Source organism: Fonsecaea monophora, assembly GCF_001642475.1.
Source record: "Fonsecaea monophora strain CBS 269.37 chromosome Unknown Scaff51, whole genome shotgun sequence".
Classification (NCBI taxonomy): Eukaryota; Fungi; Ascomycota; class Eurotiomycetes; order Chaetothyriales; family Herpotrichiellaceae; genus Fonsecaea; species Fonsecaea monophora.
This window is the reverse complement of record NW_019173982.1, coordinates 53,520-78,577: the sequence shown is the minus strand read 5'-3', so window position 1 is coordinate 78,577 and position 25,058 is coordinate 53,520. Positions and strand designations below refer to the sequence as shown.

Genomic DNA, 25,058 nt, shown 5'->3' with positions numbered 1-25,058 from the left:
GCTTGGGTTGGTCCGGGAGACGGAAAGATCTTATTGGCTGTCGGTGGTAATCCCGAGTTCGATGTCGCCTATTGATTGGCCAGTTTCTCCCCGAAGTAAGACCCCGTCACTGGGCAAAGCATCAAGGAGTTATTCATCGAAAGATGCATCGTTGTGCAAACAGCTCACGCATCATTTCACAAATTCCTTCATACTCCAACGCTTGGAGCCCGACATGTGCGCAGGAACACCCACATACATGGGCTCGTCTCCTTGTCCAACGGGTGGCAAAGCCGATAAATCCGAGTTGTTCGCGTAGTTTTTGACCGAGTCTGAGCCCGGCATGTCATACGACTTGCCGCCGGCAAGAGCATCAAGCCTTGGGCCAGAGGCTTCATAAGGACGACCAGCGAGGAATATGTCCTTTTCGTTGGCGCCAGTCAGACTAGCGTTGTTCCTGGCATTCTCGTTGCGACGGCGTGAGTAGCGCTGGCCCAGCAAGAACGACAGAAGAGCTAGCAGAATGACTCCCAGGGCGACGCCGACACCGATTCCAGCTTTGGCACCAGTAGACAGTCCTTTAGATGTAGATGAAGAATGCGAGGTTTGTGACGAAAGATCGCTACCAGTTGCCGATGTGAGCGGTGAACTCGATGATGAGCTTGCTGTCGAAGATGATGTCGCAGAGATGGAACTCGAGGTCGTTAAGGTGCTGGTGATTTCGAAGTTTGAACTGGTGGGAACCTCTCCTAATGGAGATGAAGTGGTCAATATCGGTGTTTCTGGGTTTGGTGCAGCCGTGGTTGGTGCTACAACAGGAGCAGTCGTCTAATTGTGTTGTGGTCAGCCTCTAGCTATGTCAAAGTGAACGTGGAGAGTTCAATCATGAGAAGGTTGTTTAACGACATATAGTGCTGCTATTGCAAGCGCAATGCCGTTGCGCATCGCATAGAATCGTAGAGGCTTACCGCTGGCGTCGGATCTGGTCCGAGAATCGTCGAGTAGCCGACAGTATTGACGACTACTTGACTTGTGGTCAGAGAGATGGTAGAAATAATCGTGCTTGTGATCGAGCCGGCTATAACACCAGTCGATACTACGGTGGTCGTTTGGCCATCGATTGTAGTGGTGATTGTCGTCACAGTGTCTGGTACCGCGTCGGTAGCAGGCACGATCGAGTATATCGTCACCAAAGAAGGTATAACTGTTGGTATCGTTTCAGTCGAGAGAATAGGATCTGTCGCAATGGGCACTGAAGGCGATGCAATGCAGAAGCACAGGAAAATGTTCAAAGCCAGCAAACGAAACACTCTCTGGTGGTCCATTATGGTGCCCATGTCGCTGCAAAGGTCATACAAGCGTTGGTCCAAGTTTCAGAAGAGAGTCGCGAAGGCAGGGGGGATAGGGCGAGACTTGAGTCGGAAAAAGAGGTGCCTCGTGGTGTTGACGAAATTTCAGGGCACAACCTTGTCGAAATCTCATGTGCATTGGGGGTTTGCGAGACTTGCCTGAAAGGCCGGGCCCCAGAGGGCGAGCCGGCGTCATCTGCCTGCTGCGGAACTTGTGGCTTCATGCTAAAAGATCGCTGGCTTGACGGGTGGAGGGTGGTTCTGGAGAGAATAAGCGAGGAACGGGTAAGGGGGTGCGAGAAGGCTGAGAAGCACGCCATGTCATTGGCCGGATGCAAGGCCGACGTTTTTCCCTTTTGGGGAGGCGGAAATTGGCTTCATCCACGTCACTCGGATGGTTCGAGCTGGAGGGTCAAGAGGGTCAAAAGGGTGTGCTCGTGTTAATAGCATTTCCCGGAAAGGAGATCCTCAGCATTCACCCACATCTGGTGACATTTTCCAGGTAGAGGGTGAGCGAAGGCCGCATGAACCTGAGCCGTGATTGAGCCTTTAGCCGAGTCGCCGAGCATCACTTGAGTGCAACGCGCTCGAAGGCCTAATCTGGCCCCCAACCTAACAGCTATAATATTATATGCCTACTTACTCGTATTTCAGATGGGGGACGAGCGCGATTGTTTGCTAATTCACCAACACATAAGCGCAAGAAGTGAAGTTAAGCAATACAAACAACTGTCAGCGCGTCATTTAGACATGACGCTCCTCGATCAAGACGAAGATGGGGAGATTCACCAACTCTCATAATCGTTCTGGCTAGAATAATCAAGTGGTATTTTGCTTCTTGTTCGTAGTGTACCCTCGGGTGCTCGGTACTTCTATATCTTGAGAGACTTCGATAGTAGCTCCAGGATGCCATTGGTATACTGTCGTCACATAACCCTCCCTGCCACCGTAGTGGATGTTACTTTTCGCGACCCAATACCTCGTACCTCGTACACATAAGCCGCCACCTCGTCTGGCCTGATGAGCGCGGTGGTTCGGGGGAGATGCCGGTACTCATACTCATCAAACAGAGGATTTCGAAATCGGTGACACTGGCTGTACTAGTCCTGACTGACTGGTTGAAGAGAGTCTCGTCGCGAGGCTGCAAGGGGTCCGGCTGGCAAGTCGCAAAACTTGTCTCTACTCACGACCCTACGGTTAGGTCAGGCTTGTCATGCATACGTAAACACGTTGGGGTGGAAAGAAACGAAACTCTCATGGGGTACATATGAACTGTCTTCTTCCTCGTGCCGCATGCAGGGTGCCCACCCACCAACACAGCCTCGGGGGTCAGATTACTAGACGCAATCGTATTTTATGTCATGTTGACGATCTGGGGCAATTAAACCCCCTCGTATTCTGATCTGAGGAAATTGAGCTATCTTATCCACGGTTCGATGACCTCGGACTCCGAGATGGCCGCACGTTTTGGGGGTCGATGTCCCTACATTAAAGTTTCTGTCACACGCGTTTCCAGCGCGTTCTGTAGAAAAGATAGCCGACCCCAGCCCAGACAATGGCAATCTCGAAGCCTCGATCCCGCAAAATTGATCTGGCCGGTGATTCAAGTCCTCTTTCGTCTCACTTTCGTCTTATACTTTGATAGCCTTGAAATCAAGACGATTCGAAAGGAGGGCAAGAAGAAAAGTCTAGACTATCATACAAAATACAAAGACGAGATGCGATGACCTTGAGAAAGGACACTCGGGTTTCATCCCAGACAAAGGGTAGCTGCTGGGATTGAGTAATCGTACTTGTACGAAGTACTGCAGATCGTATAGTGCAGCGTGGCGCTACCTGTAGCCTTACATAAAAGCTGGAAAAGCATGTCCTTTATGCCTGGCAAACTCGACATCCTGGCGCTGGCCTTCGTCGCCCCCCTAAGTAGTAAACCACACCCCAGTCCCAGCCTCCCGCTAGCGTGTGATGTCTAGCACACTATCAGACATTTGATACCCTTCGTTGTCGGCAGCACAAGACGCGGTTCCATTTTGACGTACAACACCCTTTTGTCTTGACTTGCAGAATACCGGGTTGCGACCACGTTGCTAAAGAGCATTCCCCCAACCAGAGGAACAACGGTAGCCATAGCGTGGCTTCAATAGATCTTGTCTCTTTCCAGAGAAGGCTCTCTGAGTGTCCTGCGTAGACGGCCAAACTGACGTTCCTTGGGGCGGGTCAAGGGTCATGGCTAATTTTGCATCCCGACCCTGCTTTTCCGATAGCACATTAGGAATTGTCCCGGTAGTTGTTCGACTCCCCGTTCAGCATCTATTTCACGTCCCCAGTTGGACTCGTTCAGTAGTTCTTTCAACGACAGGCAAGATATCCGCCATTTGATTGGCATCTCGTAACACAGCAGTCACATCATCTCTCCTGCTCGCCAAGTCATCGCGCACCTTATCATAGGCTTCTTCCTTTGCGATATATTCTCTGATTGCCTCCTTCTTCCCAAAGTCGATATATAGCCTGGTATCACGTACTCGGACCAACACATTGTCCAGCCTCATGAAGAACCGGCAGAGGAGGAGTAATCGCGCAGGCATGACGCGGATCTTGCATGAAAGCATTGCAATGCCATTATCGGCAAGCTCATCCTCATACAAGATCACGTCATCGAAGAACAGAATCGGATCCGGTCGCTTCAAGAGCTCGAAAGGGATGGCTTCAGTGGCGGCGTGAAATTTTGGGCTGCCAGGCGCAAGATCACCTTTATAGTCAGTGGTATAGGACCAATCGAATGGTTTGATGACTTCTTTGATGTCATGCGTGTCTTCTCTGCTCTGTTGCCATTCTCGGGAATAGGCAACCTTCAGCCGCCTCTCCCCGGTCTTGTCAACTCGGTCTAACGCCCCAAAGGCATCGAATTTGATCCCCCAGTGCGAAGGCGCATGTTCAATCGCCACGAAATTGTCACCAAAAATCATCTCCGGCGGAGCGATTCCCAGCTTATTTGTCATCTCTTCGATAGGTCCGGCCTTTAAGATGGGCAATTTCTGGGTAGTGATACGGAACCCTTCGATTGAGAACGATCGCGGTGGAGCAGCAGCGGGCGAGGGGAATGCTGTGTTGAAGCCATCTGGTGGCCGATGACCGCTGACCGCCATGGTACGTCAATCGCGACGTCACCTAGGGGTCTGCCACGGACCCTTTTTGAAAAATATGGATGTCCGAATGAGAAGGGGGGACTTGATATTCGGTGTCGAGCGAGATGTGATGTACGAAATCGCAGAAACGTCTTTGGTGCTGAGCCTGGCGCAATGTGGGGAAGCGAAGCAAGGGAGGGTGTAACGCCGCATGCTGAGTGGTGGCGTGGGTGGTTGCCCTGGCCGACGATCAGTGTTTATGCCAAGACTTGTGCGACTGCGATAGATGACCGAGTCGCCGAAAACCACCGACTGCTACTACTACAGCACCCAACTGCGCCCAGCTGTATTCATCTTGGAGATTGCAATATCGTCCCTGTTTGTCTGTTCCCTCATCTCTCGCTGCCCGTACCACTCGACAAAATGGCCACCAAGACGTTGGAATCTCGCTTCGAACACCTCAGTGTCAACGACGAAAATGAGGCACCCACGACAACAATGCTCAAATCAAAGGTAAGTTGCTCGTTTTATAACCCTCCTTGCTTTCACACACTTTATCCTAACTCTGTCGCAATAGAGCGCTGGTCCGGGAGTATTACCAACCGTTTCCTCAACTCAATCCCGGACAAATCTTGTCAAGTATCCTCTCCAAGTCACCACAGAATCGAAACAGAACACTGCCTCAATCGCAACAATAACAACCACAACAACTGTTCCGACCCATCCACCTTCGCCAGTGCGGGTAGCCCTCCAGGCTGCCCGAGAATCTGATGAGAGCGATGACTCCATACGCAATAGATCCGCCCCCAAATTCTTCTTTGACCAGCCACAAGCACCCAAACAATTCCACCTTGGGATGTTTGAGATAGGAAAACCGCTCGGAAAGGGAAAGTTCGGCCGAGTATATCTCGCACGAGAAAGGTCATCGGGTTTCGTGTGCGCTCTCAAGGTCCTTCACAAATCCGAGCTGCAACAAGGCAAAGTGGAGAAGCAAGTTCGAAGAGAAATCGAAATTCAGTCAAACCTCAGACATCCGAATATTCTGAGACTCTTTGGTCATTTTCACGACAGCAAGCGAGTGTTCCTCATCCTCGAATTCGCGGGCAAGGGAGAGCTGTATAAGCATCTCCGAAAAGAAGGTCGTTTCCCGGAGTGGAAGGCCGCACAATACATTGCTCAGATGGCCGCCGCCCTCAAGTATCTGCACAAAAAGCATGTCATGCACAGAGATATCAAACCCGAAAACATTCTGGTCGGCATCCACGGAGAGATCAAGATTTCAGACTTTGGCTGGTCAGTGCATGCTCCAAACAACCGAAGACAAACAATGTGCGGCACATTAGATTACCTGCCTCCCGAGATGCTTAAGCCTGGAAGCTCCGACAATTTCTATAACGAAAAGGTCGATCTATGGAGCTTGGGTGTTTTGACGTATGAGTTCCTGGTTGGAGAAGCGCCCTTTGAGGACACCACAATCATGACACAGCGAAGGATTGCACGATGCGACATGACGGTTCCCAGCTTTGTCAGTCCTGAAGCAAAGGATCTCATCATGCGGGTGAGTTGATCACGCATTTTGTCGTATTTCTGGAAGGTTGCTAACGACGTGTTACAGCTATTGGTCCTGGACCCCGAGAAGCGAATTCCACTTGATGATGTCCTCCGACATCCGTGGGTTGTCAAGCACTGTATAACAAAGGGTGGCGAACGAGGCTTTCAGAGAGCATCTGGGAGTAGCAAGGATAGAGACTCGAGCTCTGATTCATAGTCTCCGTGGGAAGGACTGGGAGACTACCCAATGTGCCGCCCACAAGGCGATTGCTCAACTACGGAATTGAGCGACTTTTTTTGAACGAAGATCAATGCGGCGTATGAAAGTGAAGGTGAACTGGCTTTAGCTCGTCCTTTGATTTGGAGAGGATCTGTTCGGGATACACGGCCGGCAAGAGGTGTGTACAAGTATTTCATGGGAAATGGTTGTTGGATGACAATTCTTCACTTGAGCTGTATGTCCATCGCATTCGCACAGAAGCGTTCGGACATCTCTGCGATTTATGCATCTCGCGCTTATGTTCTCTACTGTAATTAATACGGTGAGACTTTTATCTGAAAGACGCCAAAGTGACAAATTGCTATGACGAAACCGCCCACTGCTTTTCCATCCATTGTACCATGATGCCAGACAAGGATTGTGGTATAACTATATGATTCGACTTTAAAGGTGTATACTTCCACCCTGGGCGTTGTCTTCATTTGCTAGTCAATCTGTCCTTCGACCTCCTCAGGTTATCAGGCAAGGTGGATGCAGACGATCCATCGACACGGACTTCTCCTATGAGAACCATCTGAGGCTCTGGCGTGACTCTCCGGACTGGGTTCCGGCTTCTTACAACAGGACATTTCTTTGGCTGAACGTCGACTTCAAACCCCATCTTCAACTCGATCAAGGTCTTCACAATGGGGGACGCTGGGGGCGCAGAAAGAGGCATCCGCATTGCCATCGACGTGAGTTTACCAGGCCTCCACTGTTCGTCTTCAGGGTATCTGAATCTGACCTGGCACAGCGAGGGGGGACGTTCACGGACTGCGTTGGGAACCCAGGCACGGGGCGCATGGAAGATGACATTATCATCAAACTTCTGTCGGAGGACCCTTCGAACTACGACGATGCGCCCCTGGAAGGGATTCGAAGACTCATGTCGAAGTTCACGGGTCGAGAGATTCCCCGAGGCGAAGCACTCGACACGAGTAAGATAGAGAGCATTCGCATGGGCACGACCGTCGCTACCAATGCATTGCTGGAGCGTAAAGGGGAGAAGATGGCCATGGTCGTGACCAAGGGGTTTAAAGACTGCTTGGAGATTGGGAACCAGTCTCGCCCGAAGATCTTCGATCTGGCCATTCGAAGACCAGACGTCCTATATCAGAAAGTCGTCGAGGTGGATGAAAGAGTGACGCTGGAAGACTACGCCGAAGATCCTACCCGGCACAAGACGAAAGCGGAAACCAGTCACGAGAACTACAAAACCAGCGAGCTGGTCCAAGGCCTGTCGGGGGAGGCCGTCAGGATACTACGAAGGCCCGAGGAGGATAGAATCAAGGGTCAACTTAAGGAACTTTTCGACGAAGGCTTCCGAAGCATGGCGGTGTGCTTGATGCACGGGTACACGTTTCCCGATCACGAAGCGCTGGTTGGCAAGCTTGCCCGCGAGACTGGTTTCGAGCACGTAAGTCTCAGTCACGAACTCATGCCTATGATCAAGTTGGTTCCTCGGGCGACGTCGGCCTGTGCGGATGCCTACCTCACGCCAGCCATCAGGAAATACATTTCTGGCTTCCAGGCCGGCTTTGAGGGCGGATTGGGGACGGAGAGCGTCAAGAAGGAAGAAGGCGATAGAGGCGCAAGGTGTGAATTCATGCAGTCTGACGGTGGTCTCGTGGATGTGGATCAGTTCTCTGGCTTGCGAGCAATTCTGTCCGGTCCGGCAGGCGGTGTTGTTGGTTATGCATTGACCTCATACGACCCCGAGACCAAAACCCCTGTCATTGGATTCGATATGGGTGGTACGAGCACGGATGTCAGTCGATATGGTGCCGGGAGATACGAGCACGTTTTCGAGACCACCACCGCCGGAGTCACCATCCAATCCCCCCAGCTGGACATAAACACTGTAGCCGCAGGGGGCGGCTCCCGGTTATTCTTCAGAAATGGCTTGTTTGTCGTTGGACCGGAGTCTGCCGGTGCACACCCTGGACCAGCATGCTACAGAAAGGGTGGTCCGCTCACCGTGACAGATGCAAACCTCTTCCTTGGTCGACTGCTCCCGGACTTCTTCCCCAAGATTTTCGGCAAAAATGAAGACGAGGGACTCGATCCCGAAGCCAGCAAGAAGCTCTTCGAAGAGCTCACAAAGGAGATCAACAGCAAGACGGATAAGAGCATGTCGGCCGACGAGGTCGCGTACGGCTTCATCAAGATCGCCAATGAGACCATGACGAGGCCGATTCGATCCTTAACTGAGGCCCGAGGGCACGATACCTCACAACATCGACTCGCGACATTTGGCGGTGCGGGAGGTCAACATGCCGTGGCAATCGCTGAATCCTTGGGGATCAGACAAATCCTCGTCCACCGATACTCGTCTGTCCTGTCCGCCTACGGAATGGCGCTCGCCGACGTCGTGGACGAAAACCAAGTCCCCGAGTCCCACGTTTGGGATATGAAAAAGGGCTCCGCCCGAGATGATCTAAAAGTAAAGATGAACGAACTCAAGGAACGTTCCCGCAAGCGCCTAAAGGACCAGGGCTTCTCCGACGACTCGATCGAGTATGAAGAGTACCTCAACATGCGATATCGCGGCACGGAATCCGCGTTGATGGTCATCAAGCCGAGCCCGGAGGAAGCAAAGGAACTTTATGACGGAGACGACTGGGCCTTTGGCGCTGCGTTCGTCCGCCAGCACGAGCAGGAATTCGGCTTCACCCTTCCCGACAGAGACATCATCGTGGATGACGTGCGCGTGCGTGGGATAGGAAAGTCCTTCCGGGGCATGTCCAAGACGGCAGACCAGCAACTCAAGGAGATCAGCCCCAAGGATGTGGCTAAGGACAAGGCCTACACGACGTCGGAGGTCTACTTTGAAGGGGGCCGTGTTCCCACAAAGATCTACCGACTGGAAGACCTCGACGTGGGCACGCGCGTCCCGGGTCCCGCCATCATCGCGGACGGGACGCAGACCATCATCATCGACCCCAAGGCGTCGGCCCTGATCATCGAGACACACGTGGTGATCAACATCGGCGACGAGGGAACGGTGAAAAAGGTCAACACAAAGGAAGTCGACCCGATCCTGCTGTCCATCTTCGCGCACCGCTTCATGGCCATCGCAGAACAGATGGGCCGCGCGCTGCAAAAGACGTCTGTGAGCACCAACGTCAAGGAACGGCTGGACTATTCCTGCGCGCTCTTCGACGCCGAGGGCGGCCTCGTCGCCAACGCCCCGCACCTGCCCGTCCACCTGGGCAGCATGTCGACGTGCGTGCGCACGCAGGCCGAGATCTGGAAGGGCAAACTGAAGCGCGGGGATGTCATCGTGTCCAACCACCCGGAGTACGGGGGCACGCATCTCCCGGACATCACGGTCGTGACGCCCGCCTTTTCCGGCGACAAGATTATCTTCTACGTCGCCTCGCGCGCCCATCACGCCGACATTGGCGGCATCTTGCCCGGCAGCATGCCCCCGCATTCGCGCGAGCTGTACCAAGAAGGCGCGGCCATCAAGTCGGAGAAGCTCGTGTCGGAGGGCAAATTCGACGAGAAGCGCATCACCGAGCTGCTGTACGACGAGCCCGCCCAGTATCCCGAATGCAGCGGCACGCGGTGCCTGGCTGACAACATCAACGACCTCAAGGCCCAGATCGCCGCCAACCAGAAGGGCATCAACCTGATCAGCGCGCTGATCGAGGACTACGGCGAGGAGGTCGTGCAGTTCTACATGCAGAACATCCAGGACAACGCCGAGCGGTCGGTGCGGGAGTTGTTGAAGGAAGTGTACAAGAGGTTCGAAGGCCAGCAGCTTCAGGCGATTGACTACATGGATGATGGCAGCCCCATATGCCTGAAGATCAAGATCGACCCCGAGAAAGGAGAAGCCCTGTTTGACTTTGAAGGCACCGGTCCAGAGGTATATGGCAACATTAACGCGCCCGAAGCGGTGACGTACTCGGCCATCATTTACTGCCTGAGATGTCTGATTGACCAGGACATCCCTTTGAACCAGGGATGTCTCAAGCCAGTAGAAGTACGCATCCCGCCGGGTTGTTTCCTCTCCCCGAGCGAGAAGGCCGCCGTGGTGGGCGGTAACGTCTTGACCAGCCAGCGTGTCACAGACGTGGTGTTCAAGTGCTTCGAGGCCTGTGCAGCGAGCCAAGGAGACTGCAACAACCTGACATTCGGCTTCGGTGGGAATATGAAGGGTGGGACCGAGCAGAAAGGGTTCGGATACTACGAAACTATTGCGGGTGGAAGTGGCGCGGGTAAGGACTGGGAGGGAACAAGTGGTGTGCACACGCACATGACAAACACTAGGATTACAGATGCGGAGGTCTTTGAGCGCAGATACCCTGTGATCTTGCGGGAGTTCAGTCTCAGGGCTGGCAGTGGTGGTGTGGGTCAACACAAAGGTGGAGATGGTGTGATTCGCGACATCGAGTTCCGTATCCCTGTGCAAGTCAGCATCTTGAGTGAGCGGAGAGTGTACAGGCCCTACGGATTGCACGGAGGAGGTGATGCTCAATGCGGTAAGAATATCTGGGTAAGGAAGATCAAAAAGGGGGAGAGCAAAGGCTTAGGAGGTGAGCATGATGGGAAGAGACGAGAATCTGGAGACGACAATGAGTATGTGGAGAGGTATATCAACCTCGGAGCCAAGAACACTGCTAGCATGCAGCCTGGCGAGAGGATCATTGTGGTAAGTCATATTTGTTCCTATTCCGCGAAGGGTTTCGGAGGCACAAGCTGACTGATTCTTCCTCTAGATGACACCTGGTGGCGGTGGTTATGGCAAGGCGGGTGCAGAATCCCAAGTCCAGCTGAGAGAAGACTATGAGAAGCATTGGAAGAAGGGAAGCCTTGCATCCCGACTGGCGGAATGGGAGTCCAGCTCTTGATTGTGTCCATCACCAGAAGCTAGAATGCTTCAGACCACATCTGTCATGTCAGCTAGACGCCTCGCAAGGGCCGATCGATACATACCACAGCCTTTGTTCATGTACAAATGTCGACATGCTTGATCTTTCGGTGGTTTCTTGGACTGCGCTTGCTAATTGAAGCTCATCATCGACCATTCGCTACTCCACCCATTGAAAGGGGTGTCTCTGTGCAGCCGAGTGTGCTATCAGGTGATACTCTCACTCGTCTTCGTCACTAGTAGCTTCGATATTAGGCTTCCTGTCCATCTCTTCATCTTCCTCCGCGTCTTCTGGTTTGCTTCCATCGTCCGCAGTAGGGGCACTTCCGTCGTAATTTGGCCGAGGCACCTTTTCGCCTTGTGACTTGAGTACGTTTTCGATTTGAGGCATAATCTGGACGAAGGCTGAATATTGCTCAATGCTCATTGAGATGCCCTGGAACCACGGGTCAGTACTCTCACATGTCCCATATATGCACGGCATGTATACCTTCTTTCCTGGCAGCCATTCCTTGTCCTTCTCATAATACTCTCTGATGTTGACCAATTTCTTGCCCTTGAACTCGGACAGGGTCACGCGCCTCGCCTTTGAGATTTCCCAGTATGAATTCCCATCCGAGTCCACCTGCGGTTTTGAGGACGGTACGAAAGCACTTCCCGATGCACCTTTCCCACGTTTGGTGGTGGATACATCCACGTCACTGTCGTCGTTGATTGCGGACTTTCTCTTCTTGGACGGGAGGGGCATATTGCTGCCGTGTGACAGAGAGGTGATGTACGCGTTGTGAAGGTGTTCAAAGGTGTACGGATGAGAGGGATTCTTGAGGTGGTCCTTCTTGGGCGTCTTGGACGATGATGGTCTGTCCTTCCGAGTTGTCTCCATCTTGTTCAAGGTTAACGCGGATCTCGTTTTAGGCGCGTCGTGGTTGTCGCTCGCAATTACTTGATTCGATGTCCCTCCACGCCAGTCGTAACACGGAAAAGTCGACCGAGATGGAGCGACGTCATCCCTTAAACAGGATTAGCGCAAAGATCACGTGAAAGGCAGCCAATGAGAACTGATTGATACCCCCTCCTTTGCCATCGAAGGGTTCGACAACTTTCGTCAATTACTTTTTGACGCAGCACCTCTCGATATTACTTCAGACTCACTCAACAACCTACACACTCTTTTCTTCAACGTCTGATCCTACAATCTACAGCATCCCACGACCGCACAGAACCACACATACCAATTATACGCAGCCGCCATGTCACGAAGAGCTCTCCTTGCCATTCCGCGCGCAATGCGCACCTCGGTCCAAACCTCCGCTGTCCGACCGAGTATCGCCTCCTCATCACCACTCAGATCCGCCGCCGTCTCGCAGCAGCGACGAAGCTATCACGAGAAGGTCCTTGATCATTATTCGAATCCAAGAAATGTTGGCTCGATGGATAAATCTGCGGTGGATGTTGGAACAGGTAGGTCGATTCGAACAAGATTTGTGCACGTTCCGGAGCTCGGCCATTGTGTGGAAAAGAGCGAGCTTCGGTCGAAAACCCATTTCTTCCACAACACAGGCTGACAGATTCGTCACACACAGGCCTCGTCGGAGCGCCCGCTTGCGGCGATGTGATGAAACTGCAGATCAAGGTCGATCCCAACACCCAAACGATCAGCGACGTCAAGTTCAAGACCTTCGGATGCGGTTCGGCGATCGCCTCCTCATCGTACCTCACCGAGCTGGTACGCGGCATGACACTAGAACAGGCAGGAAAGATCCGCAACACAGAGATTGCAAAGGAACTGTGTCTGCCGCCCGTCAAACTACATTGTTCGATGCTCGCGGAGGATGCTATCAAGAGTGCCATTGGCGACTATTACAAGAAAAGTAGGTCCATCTTCCAAAGATGTTTGAGTAATGTGATTAACTGTGTCTTTTCCTAGACCCCAAGGCCAAGGTGACAGACTTGGGTTCCGCCTCGGCGGGCATGCCCAAGATTGAAATTGAGCGAGTCACTGCGACGACCGATACCGGTGCGAGTGCGACGGCTTGAGGAGACTAGGTGAATAGTGGAAAATTCCTGCAGGAGAAGCAGACGAGGGCAGGATCAAACTGTGTCAATAGGCGGATACCCTTCGTTCTTCGCAAACAAACGGCAGGAGTATAGGTCGGTTTGCAAATTGAAAGGCTGATTCAATCCATCTATTAGATTAGTTCCAGGTTTGCCGTTTGGTGTGTACTGCCTCACTCCTCTCAGCGGTTGGATTTGGGCCTTTGCAGGCCTCAGTTGGAGATGAAGCGCAGAGTGGTTCCAGTTCGGATGGTCTGGCTGGGCTTTGGAGTGATGCCAGCCATGAGCCGCGAAGCGATAAGCGACGCTCTGCGCACAGAATATCAAGGGAAGGGTAGGCGAGATAAGCAGCAAGTTTATTGTCTGTCGCTATCATCCCAGGTTTATACGAATATGTACTTACGGACAAAAATATTTCGTATATTGCCATACTGACGTTCTTTTCGTCCTTGATGCTTGATATGAAGTATCCCAGCCCAGTTGGGTGAACTGCCTGAAACCTACTATGTTATCTTGTCAGGTACAGGGCTTCGTGTCGAATTGTCTCTCTACATCTATATATGTGTATGTCTCTTATGGATCTACCGTTCTCCGCACCCCGAAAATACTGTTCTATCCACCATGTCTTTCGTACCTCAACACTCCTCTCGCCCCCCCCCCCCCCCCCCCAGCAGGGCTCTATACTACCACTACCACGGCACCAAATCCCCCGTGTACGTGTAGAACTTTCCCGAGTCCGAGTCTTTTAGGGTGTGCAGGGTCTTGAGCATTCCCTGGTTTTACCAACCGCCGTTAGTGTCGACCGGGAGTGAGAAAAAAGGAGTACCGGGTACGAGATATGTACAAACTCACTGAAATGCTGACGTCGGGTTCGAGAATTGCGCCTTCGCCACCCATTCGTGTCTTGACCCAGCCTGTACAGAATATCCCCAAATTGGTTAGCGTTGTTTGTAGGTTTGTGTAGAGTCTCCCCAGTCGATGTGTAGTATGGACATGGTACTTGTGTGTATGGATATATCCCTCGAAAGGCCAAGCACATACATCCCTCTTTATCAAGGGTGTCGATTTTTTTTAGGAGAGGATAGGGAATGAAGGGGAATAAGGGAGGGAACGTACCGGGATCCATGCAAATGACTTTGATGCCGCGGTACTTCAACTGCTCGCTCTGGTGCACCGTCAACATGTTCAGGGCGGCCTTCGAGATGGAGTACGTAGTGCATTTCGGTCTGTAGATAACACACCACACGCACGTGTGGATATCGTTTGAGTATTTGGTTTTTCTCTCTCTCTCTCTCTCTCTCCAGATCTTGCTTTTTCGGACGAAAACAGGGGCCTCTGAAAGGAGCTGGAAGGGGAGAGGAGGAGGGGAGGTAAGGGAAGCGAAGGGAGACGGGATAGATGGGAGACAAATACACCCACACGGCACAAGTAACCCCAACACAGCACAGAACAGAACAGCAGGGCAGAGGATAAAGAAATGAATCCCCTTACAGTTTCTTCCCACAACTCCCCAACCCACTACTCAAGTTCATCACCGCGCTGCCCTCGCGCAGACACGGCAACAGTACCTTCACCGTCTCCGCCGGCCCCACGACATTGATGTCGATGTGCCTCCGCAGACTCTCGGCCGTCATGTCCAGACTGGTCTCCTCGGGGGTGGCGTTGATGCCGGCGTTGTTGACGAGGTAGTCGACGGGATTTCCGGCGAGGGTGTCCCTGACGGCGTCGCCAAAGGCCTGGATCGATGCGAGGTCGCCCGTGTCGCATTCGAGGATGTGGACTTTGCTCTGTGCTGCGCCAGGTCGAGAGGCGAGTTGTTTGAGGTCGTCCAGCTCGCCTTGTAAGCTCCGGACGGCGGCGATGATGGTGTTGTTGTCGTTGTCCGCGGACAGTTGGCGCACGAACTCGAGACCCAGGCCTCTGTTCGCCCCCGTGATGATGTACGTTGGCATCGTTGCAGGGACTCGCAGGGGTGTTGTCGTTTTCCTCGTTTCTTGGATACTAGGTATAGAGGTAGGGTATATCAACAACACCGTCTATCTATTATACGACGTGAGGTACGGGTAAAATACAGTCCTCCCACCACAAAAGACGAATCTAAATGGCCCACAATACCGAGAAGAGAAATGAAATCAATAATATTGGTATCCTAATATGTATGTACCGCCCAATCTCCCCAGCCAGCCCAGCCAGCCAGCGCGGAGATACAGGAATGGAACAAGGGACCGGGACAAAAAAACACCTCATGCACTAATTAGCCTATTACTACATAAGGTACTGGGTACATATCAATTATTACTATGACATACCGGTACATGTTCCCACCTACTGTCTTCAATTCATCCGCCCCATTTACCCTGGCATCCACGGGTGTCTGCCTGGTCGGGGACAAAAAAGAACAGGCATGTACAAACAATATTCGCCGAGGTTGCGGATTGCTGATACATATTACAATGCTAACCTCGGATTGATAAAGACTTGAGCGGGTTCGGATATGTAGTCTCTTGATGGAAGCACTGACCTTATACAGAACTCCACATACATAGAGTGCGACACCATTTAGGAGGAGGAAGACGCTGTTTGATGTGATGGAGACGGCCATTCTAGGCGGCGAGGAAAAAGGGTGGTGCAGCCTCGCTCAGTCCTCAGGCACTTGGCTCCGCAATCTGAAATCGCTCAGACAATCATAGAGGGATATATTATGTGTTACCTGATGAACTACTTTCACGAGACACAAACTGTCGCTCAGAAGTGCTTGCGCATGAGATCCATCTTCCAGGACATGCGACGATCGCTTGCAAACCCAGTCTCTGTCTCAAAGTTGCCGAAGATTTCAACTCGCTCGGGCCCTCGTGGCCGTCTACAGTCTACTGACGTCGAGTCATGGCGAGCGTCAGGACACAGCCCAATCAATGATATGGGAGTCCTGGATCCCAGATGCAATGCTAGATTTCCTCCATCACGTCCTCATCAACGTCGTCATCCGCTGCTCTCCTCCCACTCCCCTTGCCTCCCTTGTCATCCCTCATCTTCTTGAGCTTCTTCAGGAAGTCAATGTATTCTTTGGAGATTTCCAGTCGATGTTCCGTATCTTGAACGTGTTTGAGGAGGACTTGTAGCTCTCGCGTCTGGGCGACAAGTGCCGACTCAACTTGTGCTTCGGGTCGTACGGATGCTGACGTCGGTAGGAACCGTAGAATCTCGGTGCCGCTTTCACTCCTGGTGACCACCGCACTGAGTTCGCCAGTCACGATCAATGTGTCAATATATGCTTTCGTCTCGGCGAGATTCGACGGATCTGGCGACGTCCGTTTGGCGACTTCCGCTATGGAGAGCGCCGCAAACGTTTTGCTGAGTCTCTGGACTGCAAACTTTCGGAATGCCTCAAAGACCTCGACCGCGAGGCCATAGTTTCCGTCATCTTGCCAAATATGATTGCCCGCCTCGATTTCTGCACGCAACAATTCGACGTTGGATCCCTTGAAAACGTCGGCGACAGCTTCGTACGGTCTGGCAAGCGCCCGAATATGCCGGATTGCATTCTGACCAACAGATTTTGGTACTGGGGGAGTGCTGCCGGTCCGCAAGAGACCGACGAACAGCCATTTCTTATAGGCCTCCACCATGATAGCGCTGGCAACGTTCTGAGTTGCAGGTGCTGTGAGGACAACTTCGAGAAAAAACATAGCCTCCTTGTATCTCCTCAACGCCATGTAACACATGCCACCCATCAGATAGTATTCGAGATATGTCCGACTTGTGATTGGTTGACTCAGACCTGTCACCGGACTCAAAAAGGTCCATGGCTGATCCGAATTCGAGCAGAGACATCTATGTATGCGGAAATCGTGCTTGGAGGGAGGAATGTGATAGATTGGAAGGTCGAGGATACGAACGGCTTCGGCATATGCTTGCGACAGCAGACAGAGGCGGAGAAAGGTGCGGTGTGTGGATGTCAGGGTAGATGAGGTGCTGTCGAGTCGGAGAATGACATGGTGCAGCAGTTGGATAGCAGGGACGTAATTAGCGGTCTGCTCTGCACCTACCGCGACACAATCGACAAGCCGCAGTATTTGGGCACCGCAATATCGTGCTTGGATCGGGTCGAATTCGAGGAGAAGCTGAGTGATGTAAGGCCAGAAGGCACCTTCAGGTAGGGCGGTGGATGGCAGTTGTTTTGGCGCCGCTTTTCCACTGGCTACAGATGTTTCGATGCCTGCGACAAGGACATAGGTGTACAGGATGGTGTGTGCAAAGGGTGAGAGTGCCTGTTATCTGGTCAAACTTCATGTCTGGCTTGCTTGCAATGGACATACATCAAGATCATCTTTCGCGGGTGCGATATCCTGCGCAGAAAGCTTGCTCAATTTGTTCACCAGCGCCTTTGCAGCTTTGTCAAAGCGATCTTCTTCTTGCGGCAGAGAGATTGAGACGAGAGCACTGCTCTCCGCCAGGAGTTTGTCCATAGCCAGCGATCGATGCCGGAATCTGGCTGCGCAAGTTCGTTCACGGACCTGCCATGTGCGAGGGTGCAGAGCGGTGTCAACGCGGCCGATTGTGACTTGGTTGTGGAAGATAGAGTTACAGTAACTCTCCCGTGTTTCAGGCTGAGAAATAACGTAGACTGAAACCCGAGTAGACTGTACCAAGTACAGCGCGGAATGAACGAGACAGTAAATGGGGTGCAGGCTGAAGCATGGCTTGCCTTGGTGGGTTGACTTCCCCATATTAAGTGCGGGACGTAGTGACTCTCCATCAGCCTCGTCTAGTCTTGGCATTACAGCCTCGTCGATACCTTTCCAACTGAAGCCTTCGCCAGTGTATGATATCATGACTACAAATACAGAGCTATGCATGCATTGACTAAGGAGGACTGTTGATGCGATAAATCAACCATGTTCTTGACAAACCAAAAGACTGTGGAAACGAAAACACTGGAACTTTTCAATATGCTTCATGCAAGAACCAGTTTCATTGGCATTAGACTGAGAGCTCGTGGGAAATGTGTTCATAGAATTGTGAAAGACTCACGCAGATGACCCCGTTCATTAGTTCATTCATCGTACCATGCTGTTGGGCACTGCTATCCTGAAGCCACGTCTGCAGTCGCGTTCAAGTAGCCCTGCTTGTCACCACCGTGTCGGCGAGCTACTTCCCGATCCAGTCGTAACTTCAACGTCCTCAAAATCCATATCCCAAGCGTCTATCTCTGCCCACTTGCTTTTTCCAACCGGTCTTGGATTGCTCTGACCCTCCCCACCTGCATCTATGGGTACCTCTTCCATTTCGCCCAGGGTATTCGTGTCGTCGCCTCGAACATGACTAGGTTCATTATCTGAATGAGAATAATGGTTTTCCTTGTCTTGCGTGTGGGTCGTTCCTCGACCTTTGCGGAGGGAGCCACCATACTGCTTTGAATGTCCTACCTGAGATTCCGCGTTGATACTCGATGATTTGTTTGTAGAATGCTGTGATGGAGACTTAGTTTCGCGATTCGAAGTAGATGGCCTCAATATAGGTGAAGTGGTAGTGATGAAAAGGTTCGTACTTGATTTTGACCTTGATTTTGACGACATAGCAGTGTTGTCCTGCTTTCTAGCTTTCCCAGATTTCGCTTTGGTCTGCGTTAGGCCTACCCTGGTCGAAGGTCCTTTCCGTCGTGCTTTATAACTCGTCTTTGAGGGGAGGAAATTCGACACGTCCTCCTCGGAAGCGTCGGAATCTGAAGGTTCAATGTCCGCCGGAATATCAAACTGTTCGCGGCGCTGTTTCCGCTCCCGCTGCGTCCTTCGTTTCTTGGTGGGCATCATGTGAGCCTGGAGCTCCGCTGTGGTCATGACCGGTGCGAGGGTCGCAGGATTCTTTGTTCGTTTTCTAGATGCCGAAGGTACTTTGCGTGCAGGAGACGGCGCTGGCGAGGAACTGCTCTGGGGGAGCGCCATGATGTCGTCTTCGTCGCGAACATTTTCGCGCTGCTTTCGTCCTGATTCACGCAGCACGGATAGCGGCACTGCTGGAAGAGAGGGCTCGGGGGTAGCTTCCAATGTATGCATAACTCCTAAGGGTGATGTGGCTGGCCTTTGCGCCGACTCGATCACAGCGGGCTCAAGAGGATCGGGATGGCCAAATTTTCGTTTCCGTGATGAAGACAGCAGTACGGGTGACGCTGAAGCGGGTGTTGTAGGTTTGGTCGATAGTTTTGAAGCACCAAACGGTGTAGACTCGTCATCGGGGAGAAAGTCATCTCCGTCTCCAAGGTCAAAACTCGACGAATCCTGGTCCAAGTCTTGCAGAATGCTAGGCTGCCTTCGCCTGGGTTTCAACGTCCCGAGAATGGAATCTTCTCTGTTCGAAGTCGGCAGTGTGGCCCGCAAAACAGAGCCAGGGGGTTTCGTAGCTGGCGATATAGCCGTGGGAGGTACCTGATTTGTAGCTGTTGTATTTTGGGAGATGCCATTCATGGTGGGAGGTCCAGATACGGGCTGATGTAGCTCTTTGCTGACTGGGACGGATCCTGCCCTTTTTCGCGTGTCCCGTTGATCGGTCCCTATGATCTCTTTTGTCGTCTTGGTCATATTCTTCCTCCTTTGCGCTCGGGTAGGATAGTTTCCCGGCTTGTCACCAGCAGCCACTGCGCCAGAAGCGTAAATCTCCTGCCTTGGGACATTCCTCCCTCTCCTCCCATTGCCTTTGACAACGAGCCTATCGCTATCATCGCTGTCGGTCGGTCGAGGGCCGATTGGTTTGTGCGCCAACTTCTTCTCTAGTTCCAGTTTAGCGGTGCTGTTGTTGATCTGTTTTGCGCCGCGTAGGTTTGGGCCGTTCCGGTAAAGCTGACGGCGGCGGAGAGGAGCGCGAGGCATGGCTTGACGGCGCCGTAAGGGTGAGCTGCAGAGGCAGCGGTATATTGTTGTTGCGCAGGGTTGTCAAACACAGGCCTCAGCCGACAACATTAATATAGAGCGTCGGAGAGTAGGGCGCATCGCACAACAAGGTGGGTGGTGGATATGTTCGTGCGACGCGGTGGTTTTGCGGCAGTGGTGGGCGTGTTGTTGATGAGGTCACTTGGCGGGCTTTGAATCCACTGGGAGCCATCGGGAACAGGAACGCGGCCACGTGATTGAACACTGCGCTTGCCTACAGAACAAACTATTCTACGAGGTACTACCCTGCCTTTCCTACACATATGTATCTTCATGAATCGAGACCTGTCATTCAAAGATGCCTGCTCAAGCACGCAGCTTCTCTTGCCGCCAGATCCCGAATGTGAGTATATGCAATCTGCCTCTGCTAATCTAGTGTCTTATACGAGGGGAACCCAACTCCAAATCGACCCTATACTCGCAGTTCCTCCAGCTTTCCAATGATTTCCCAAAAGAGCCCAGAGGACTCAAAGTCTTGCTCGCTTGCGGACAAACAACGCGTAACTACATGCTCGTACTGCCCACCGCATCGACCTCGAAGTTCACCCACCCAAACGTTCCTCAGTCTGTCAGTCCATATAGTCGGGTTCTCTGCATATTTTGGCTTCCACAGGTCTTTCAAGCGTCTCCAGAGCCCAATTTCCAGGAGCACGCACCCAAGGCTCCACAAGTCGAATGCTTTACAGTATCTTGGTGCAACTGGTGTGGAGTGGTGCAGAAGAGATGGATGCTGGTACAACAGATGCTTAAGGGATTGTGTCTGGCGGATCTCTGAAGACATGCCTTCGTGGTCTTCCGGCCTGGAGTATGTGAATCCGACAATAAAGGGCTGTGTGAGATCTGCGCTTGAGTTATTTCCAGGTAACGTGCCCAGTAAGATGTTGTGCGATGAGAAATCCTTGTGCAACCATTCCGAACAGTGGAAGGCGAACAGAGTGCGGGCTAGAGTAGACGCCAGCTTGAAGCGGTCCTCAAGCGGAGGTAAGGCCGGCTGACCGGAAATCAAGTCATTCAAATTGGCAGGTTGCAGGAGACCTCCGTAAAGAGGGGTTTGAGGAAGCGGGAACGCGAACCCGAATCTGCCACCGTCGACATCGTCGAAGAATCCCAGACACGAGGGGACGCTTAGAGATGTGGCAGAGAACTTTTCAAGCAGCCGACAGAGTCCTTCTGCACGCAGCGCAATGACAAACGCACGAGATCCGGTTGCGCGGGGGTCATAAGGTTTCCACTCTATCAGCACTGGAACTCCTGTGTCAGTTCCTTTGGGTGTGAAGGATGCGTACGACATGGAGCTGCTGGCGAGGTTGTCGCTATGCTCTGATAATCCATCTGGAGTTTGGAACCTGAACCCGGCCTTGGGTAATTTCACAGATGGATTAGCGTTCCAGGTCGTCTCGCAAGAGTTTGCCTTGAGTCCCAGGAGTTTCAATTCCACGGCGTCACTCAGTTGAGGATCTGCCTGCTCTGAGACTTCCTTCAGTATCTCCAGATCACGAGGCCGATCTTTTGCTGGTAGGATCTCTGCATTCAAGGCCTCGGTCAGAAGCGACTGAGACTTTATGGGGACCAGTGAGTACAGGCCATTGTTGAGCTCCCGCAGGTCGGCTACCAGCTCTTCAAATGAGGACTTGTCGCGTGTGGACCAGCTGATCCTCTTCTTCAGGCTCATGCTACCAGTATAATTTGGCTCCGGCGCTGGTTCCTCACTGGCATCCTCTTCGTTGGCCGATTCCGTCCGAAGAAGGTCGGACAAGCCATACTTCTTCTTCAGGCCGGTAGCGTTACCGAGAATGTTTTCAATTTCGGAGAGGATCTTGGCCACTAACTGCGAAATGGCAACCGGCTCCTTGACTAGCTTCAGGTGGACGTTGGGGGTTGATCGGAAGACGCTCAAGTCGTCGACCAGTCCCCAACTCTTTCCCCAGAGCAGAAATCGCGCCTCTTCGATCTCGCACTTGCATTGGATGCGAAGGGCAGTGGTCGACGCATGCCTCATGGAGGTAATGACTTTATAACCTTCGGTGCACAGGCGATACGACGTTAAAATGCTGAGGGCTAGGCTAGCAGGGTCCATGCTAGCAGGCGTGCCGCGATGCGCCTTCAATTAGTGTCCAGATTCAATGTTTGTTTTCCTGCTGCTTGCGGGAGAGCTCTTGCACGGTTCGATGTAATAGCAAAATACTCTACAAAGTCTATCGGGAACGTAGAGTGAAGCGAGTTGCCTCATATGTTCCCAGTTGGGTGCCGGTGGCTGTGAGTAGGATGAATCAGACTGCCTCCGTCTACTTCTGATCAACGCCTCGTCTCGGTACGTATGTCCCTGCACGAATAATCTATTAGTTCCCTATCTGTCAGCCTAGAACACCCCGTGGCTTTTACTAGCGTCGAGGATGACAGGAAACGCCTCGCAGGGCGTCGATTGTGAACAGTCCAGGCCCTTGGCGTGATATGGGACTCACCCACCCATCACCCCAGAACCCCCGCCGCTTTTATACCCTCCCACCTCGTCATTCAGCCTCGTCACTCAGCCTCTTCTCACCTCAGAATATTCAGGTCGTTCAAGTCGACGTCCAAGACCTAATGTGTCTGATTAGAGCTGTAGGTTCCGACGAGAAGTTGCAGCTAATGTAAAATAACACGGACTAGCGTTGGCTGTCCATATCAACTTGGTAGGACTTGGTAGAACGGGAGGTTCCGGGGCGGAGGGCAAAAATGTCTAGATGCTAGGTATAGATAAGATTCTATAGAAGCTTCATACAGCCAACAGTCGTTTCTGTGAGACGTATCTATCTGACTTGGCTGTTGCCCAAATTCATGCGAGATGTTCGTCTAATTCCCTAATTTGCTTCCAGTGGTGAAAGACAGGTTTGAGGTGATGGAGTTGCTGGGTAGACTCTACATCCCTACCTTCCGTGCAATTTCCAAAGGGGGGAAATGGTCCTAGAAGTTAGGGTCCCCTAGACCGCTGGGTCAGGACTGACTGCAGAAAGTCCCAGGTGGCCGCCGCATGAACCTTTGTTACGTGGAGAAAGTCGTCAATTGTCGTGAATTCGTTCGTCTGGGCCACTGTAAATGCTCCGCGTCAGAATCAGAACTGTAACATGACAGGAGTAGGGGGTGATGAGATTTGAGCATCAAAGAGGATCGGGTGCAGACGTACTAGTTTTAGGGCTGCACCCATAGACGTAGGCCGGAATTCCTCGGTAGCGATAGTGCTTGCAGTCGGTGGCTCCTATCGATGGAATGGGTAGAGGAGGCCGTTCAGATTCCGGGCTTACGAGCTGGGCGTTCCTCGCAAGGAGGTCGACCATGGGGTGATCTAGTGGCGAAAAGCTGGAAGGGTTGCTGTGAGCCTCGTGGACCGACAGGTCAATCTTGGCTTCCTTGTACTTGGAAATGATGCTCCTCATGCGCTCGAGCACCGTCTCCCGTGTGAGACCGGCAGGCAGTCGGATGTCGAACTCGGAAACACACATATCCGGGATCATGTTGACCTTGAGCCCACCTTTGATTGTTCCGATGTTGACGGTCGGACGGCCGAGGATGGTGTGTGTGCCGGCTCCCATTATCTCGTTGGCGACCATTTGGACCTCTTGCTTCTCCAGCTGCTCCAATACCTCCCTGGGCATGTCGACTGACATGCTCTCGACGTCCTCGACTACGTCTTTGATGAAGTAGGCTGAAGTGCGGGCAGCACCCTTGCTGATGTTGGTAAAGGCGCCATGAGCACCCTTGGTCTCGACGGTGCACGTCAGGCGCAACGTCCCTTTTTCAGCAAAACGGATGCTACGGCCAGAAGGCTCGGCACTCAGCATCAAATCACCTCCCCAGCGTGGGCGATCCTGCTCGAGCAGCCATCTGGTGCCCCATTTCCCCCCAGTTTCCTCGTCGGACACCGCGCAGAAGGCGACGCTGCCGCGCAGCGTTTCGCGCCGCTGATAAAGGCTGGCATACGCAAGCAGCAGTGATGCCGTACCTGACTTCATGTCGACGACACCCCGGCCGTAGATTTTGCCGTCTTCAATGTCACCAGACCAGGGGTCTCTGGACCATGCACGGGTGTCGTCGCCCACGGGAAATACGTCGATGTGGCCGTTGAGAACGACTCGCGGGCCTTCTCCTCGGCCACCCTGGAAGTCGCTCACGATATTAGGACAATCGGGCTGCGGAGTCAGGGTCTGATAAGGAATCCCTTGAGACTCGAGATACGAAGTGAGCACTGCAGCAGCTGCCGCGGTCGAGCCCGGCGGGTTCGGTGACGGAGCCCGCACGAATTCTTGCAACATGCGAATGTGAGCCTCTTTGTCGGCATCCAAAGCCTGAAGCAGTTGGCTTTTGGCGTCCATGTCGGCCACATGCATCTCTTTCTATTTCTCGATGATTTCTTGGGGTGTGTTTGGTCGACGCGTATGTGTATCGCGGGAAGCTTGCACGTCTCTACATCGTGTATCTACACTCATCTCCGGGGGGGCTAATTCTCACTTTGCCATGAAATGCGCGTAGATGAATATGAGTCACAAAACTATGGCGTCTTCGAGGATCAGGATTGACGGTTGTGAATTTTGGCTCTCGCGGATGCGGGTCAATCCCGCACAGGGCCGGGGGAGATGCAAGGGCGGCATCACCCTTTTGCCGGATCAGGCAGGAACCCTGAGCCTCTTTCCCTAAGACTTGGCGGCAGATTGGTCGTCGAACTAGTCAGTGGAATACGAGAAGTACCGAGTATTATCATCGATTAAGTACGTTCGCCCCCTTTTTCTGCGGCTGAGCAAGATGAAGTCACGCTATCATCCTGGCTTGGATTGGCGGGTTCTTGGTATTGCACGGGATTCGTTATCGCTGTCCGAATCAACTTGTCTGTCTGGCCAAGTCCTGCTCAATTTGGATTGCTTTACTTACAGGAGGGCAAAGAGACTGTCGTCCAACCTTGACTGA

General features: G+C 52.6%; 11 protein-coding genes across 11 annotated transcripts; 3 read left to right on the top strand and 8 right to left on the bottom strand.

Annotated features, from left to right (window-relative positions):
• Positions 1 to 171: 171 nt before the first annotated feature.
• Positions 172 to 1,304, bottom strand: AYO21_06974 (hypothetical protein; the record flags this gene model as incomplete). The annotated part of the gene is made up of 2 exons (XM_022656932.1): positions 172 to 807; positions 948 to 1,304. 2 exons carry the CDS (start codon positions 1,302 to 1,304, stop codon positions 172 to 174), a joined length of 993 nt encoding a protein of 330 aa, XP_022510731.1.
• A 2,339-nt stretch (positions 1,305 to 3,643) lies between these two features.
• AYO21_06973 (hypothetical protein) lies at positions 3,644 to 4,474 on the bottom strand (the record flags this gene model as incomplete). The annotated part of the gene is made up of 1 exon (XM_022656931.1): positions 3,644 to 4,474. One exon carries the CDS (start codon positions 4,472 to 4,474, stop codon positions 3,644 to 3,646), a length of 831 nt encoding a protein of 276 aa, XP_022510730.1.
• Positions 4,475 to 4,876: 402 nt separating this feature from the next.
• Positions 4,877 to 6,291, top strand: AYO21_06972 (hypothetical protein; the record flags this gene model as incomplete). The annotated part of the gene is made up of 4 exons (XM_022656930.1): positions 4,877 to 4,966; positions 5,031 to 6,011; positions 6,069 to 6,124; positions 6,174 to 6,291. 4 exons carry the CDS (start codon positions 4,877 to 4,879, stop codon positions 6,289 to 6,291), a joined length of 1,245 nt encoding a protein of 414 aa, XP_022510729.1.
• A 619-nt stretch (positions 6,292 to 6,910) lies between these two features.
• On the top strand, positions 6,911 to 11,122 carry AYO21_06971 (hypothetical protein; the record flags this gene model as incomplete). Its single annotated transcript, XM_022656929.1, has 3 exons — positions 6,911 to 6,958; positions 7,018 to 10,923; positions 10,991 to 11,122. 3 exons carry the CDS (start codon positions 6,911 to 6,913, stop codon positions 11,120 to 11,122), a joined length of 4,086 nt encoding a protein of 1,361 aa, XP_022510728.1.
• Positions 11,123 to 11,362: 240 nt separating this feature from the next.
• Positions 11,363 to 12,025, bottom strand: AYO21_06970 (hypothetical protein; the record flags this gene model as incomplete). The annotated part of the gene is made up of 2 exons (XM_022656928.1): positions 11,363 to 11,578; positions 11,633 to 12,025. The coding sequence occupies 2 exons, from the start codon at positions 12,023 to 12,025 to the stop codon at positions 11,363 to 11,365; spliced, it is 609 nt and encodes a 202-aa protein (XP_022510727.1).
• Positions 12,026 to 12,392: 367 nt separating this feature from the next.
• AYO21_06969 (iron sulfur cluster assembly protein 2, mitochondrial) lies at positions 12,393 to 13,179 on the top strand (the record flags this gene model as incomplete). Its single annotated transcript, XM_022656927.1, has 3 exons — positions 12,393 to 12,603; positions 12,726 to 13,013; positions 13,070 to 13,179. The coding sequence occupies 3 exons, from the start codon at positions 12,393 to 12,395 to the stop codon at positions 13,177 to 13,179; spliced, it is 609 nt and encodes a 202-aa protein (XP_022510726.1).
• A 1,505-nt stretch (positions 13,180 to 14,684) lies between these two features.
• Positions 14,685 to 15,149, bottom strand: AYO21_06968 (hypothetical protein; the record flags this gene model as incomplete). Its single annotated transcript, XM_022656926.1, has 1 exon — positions 14,685 to 15,149. One exon carries the CDS (start codon positions 15,147 to 15,149, stop codon positions 14,685 to 14,687), a length of 465 nt encoding a protein of 154 aa, XP_022510725.1.
• Positions 15,150 to 16,142: 993 nt separating this feature from the next.
• AYO21_06967 (hypothetical protein) lies at positions 16,143 to 17,663 on the bottom strand (the record flags this gene model as incomplete). Its single annotated transcript, XM_022656925.1, has 2 exons — positions 16,143 to 17,465; positions 17,514 to 17,663. 2 exons carry the CDS (start codon positions 17,661 to 17,663, stop codon positions 16,143 to 16,145), a joined length of 1,473 nt encoding a protein of 490 aa, XP_022510724.1.
• A 663-nt stretch (positions 17,664 to 18,326) lies between these two features.
• Positions 18,327 to 20,060, bottom strand: AYO21_06966 (hypothetical protein; the record flags this gene model as incomplete). The annotated part of the gene is made up of 1 exon (XM_022656924.1): positions 18,327 to 20,060. One exon carries the CDS (start codon positions 20,058 to 20,060, stop codon positions 18,327 to 18,329), a length of 1,734 nt encoding a protein of 577 aa, XP_022510723.1.
• Positions 20,061 to 20,532: 472 nt separating this feature from the next.
• AYO21_06965 (hypothetical protein) lies at positions 20,533 to 22,197 on the bottom strand (the record flags this gene model as incomplete). Its single annotated transcript, XM_022656923.1, has 1 exon — positions 20,533 to 22,197. One exon carries the CDS (start codon positions 22,195 to 22,197, stop codon positions 20,533 to 20,535), a length of 1,665 nt encoding a protein of 554 aa, XP_022510722.1.
• Positions 22,198 to 23,158: 961 nt separating this feature from the next.
• On the bottom strand, positions 23,159 to 24,469 carry AYO21_06964 (hypothetical protein; the record flags this gene model as incomplete). The annotated part of the gene is made up of 2 exons (XM_022656922.1): positions 23,159 to 23,217; positions 23,284 to 24,469. The coding sequence occupies 2 exons, from the start codon at positions 24,467 to 24,469 to the stop codon at positions 23,159 to 23,161; spliced, it is 1,245 nt and encodes a 414-aa protein (XP_022510721.1).
• Positions 24,470 to 25,058: the final 589 nt, after the last annotated feature.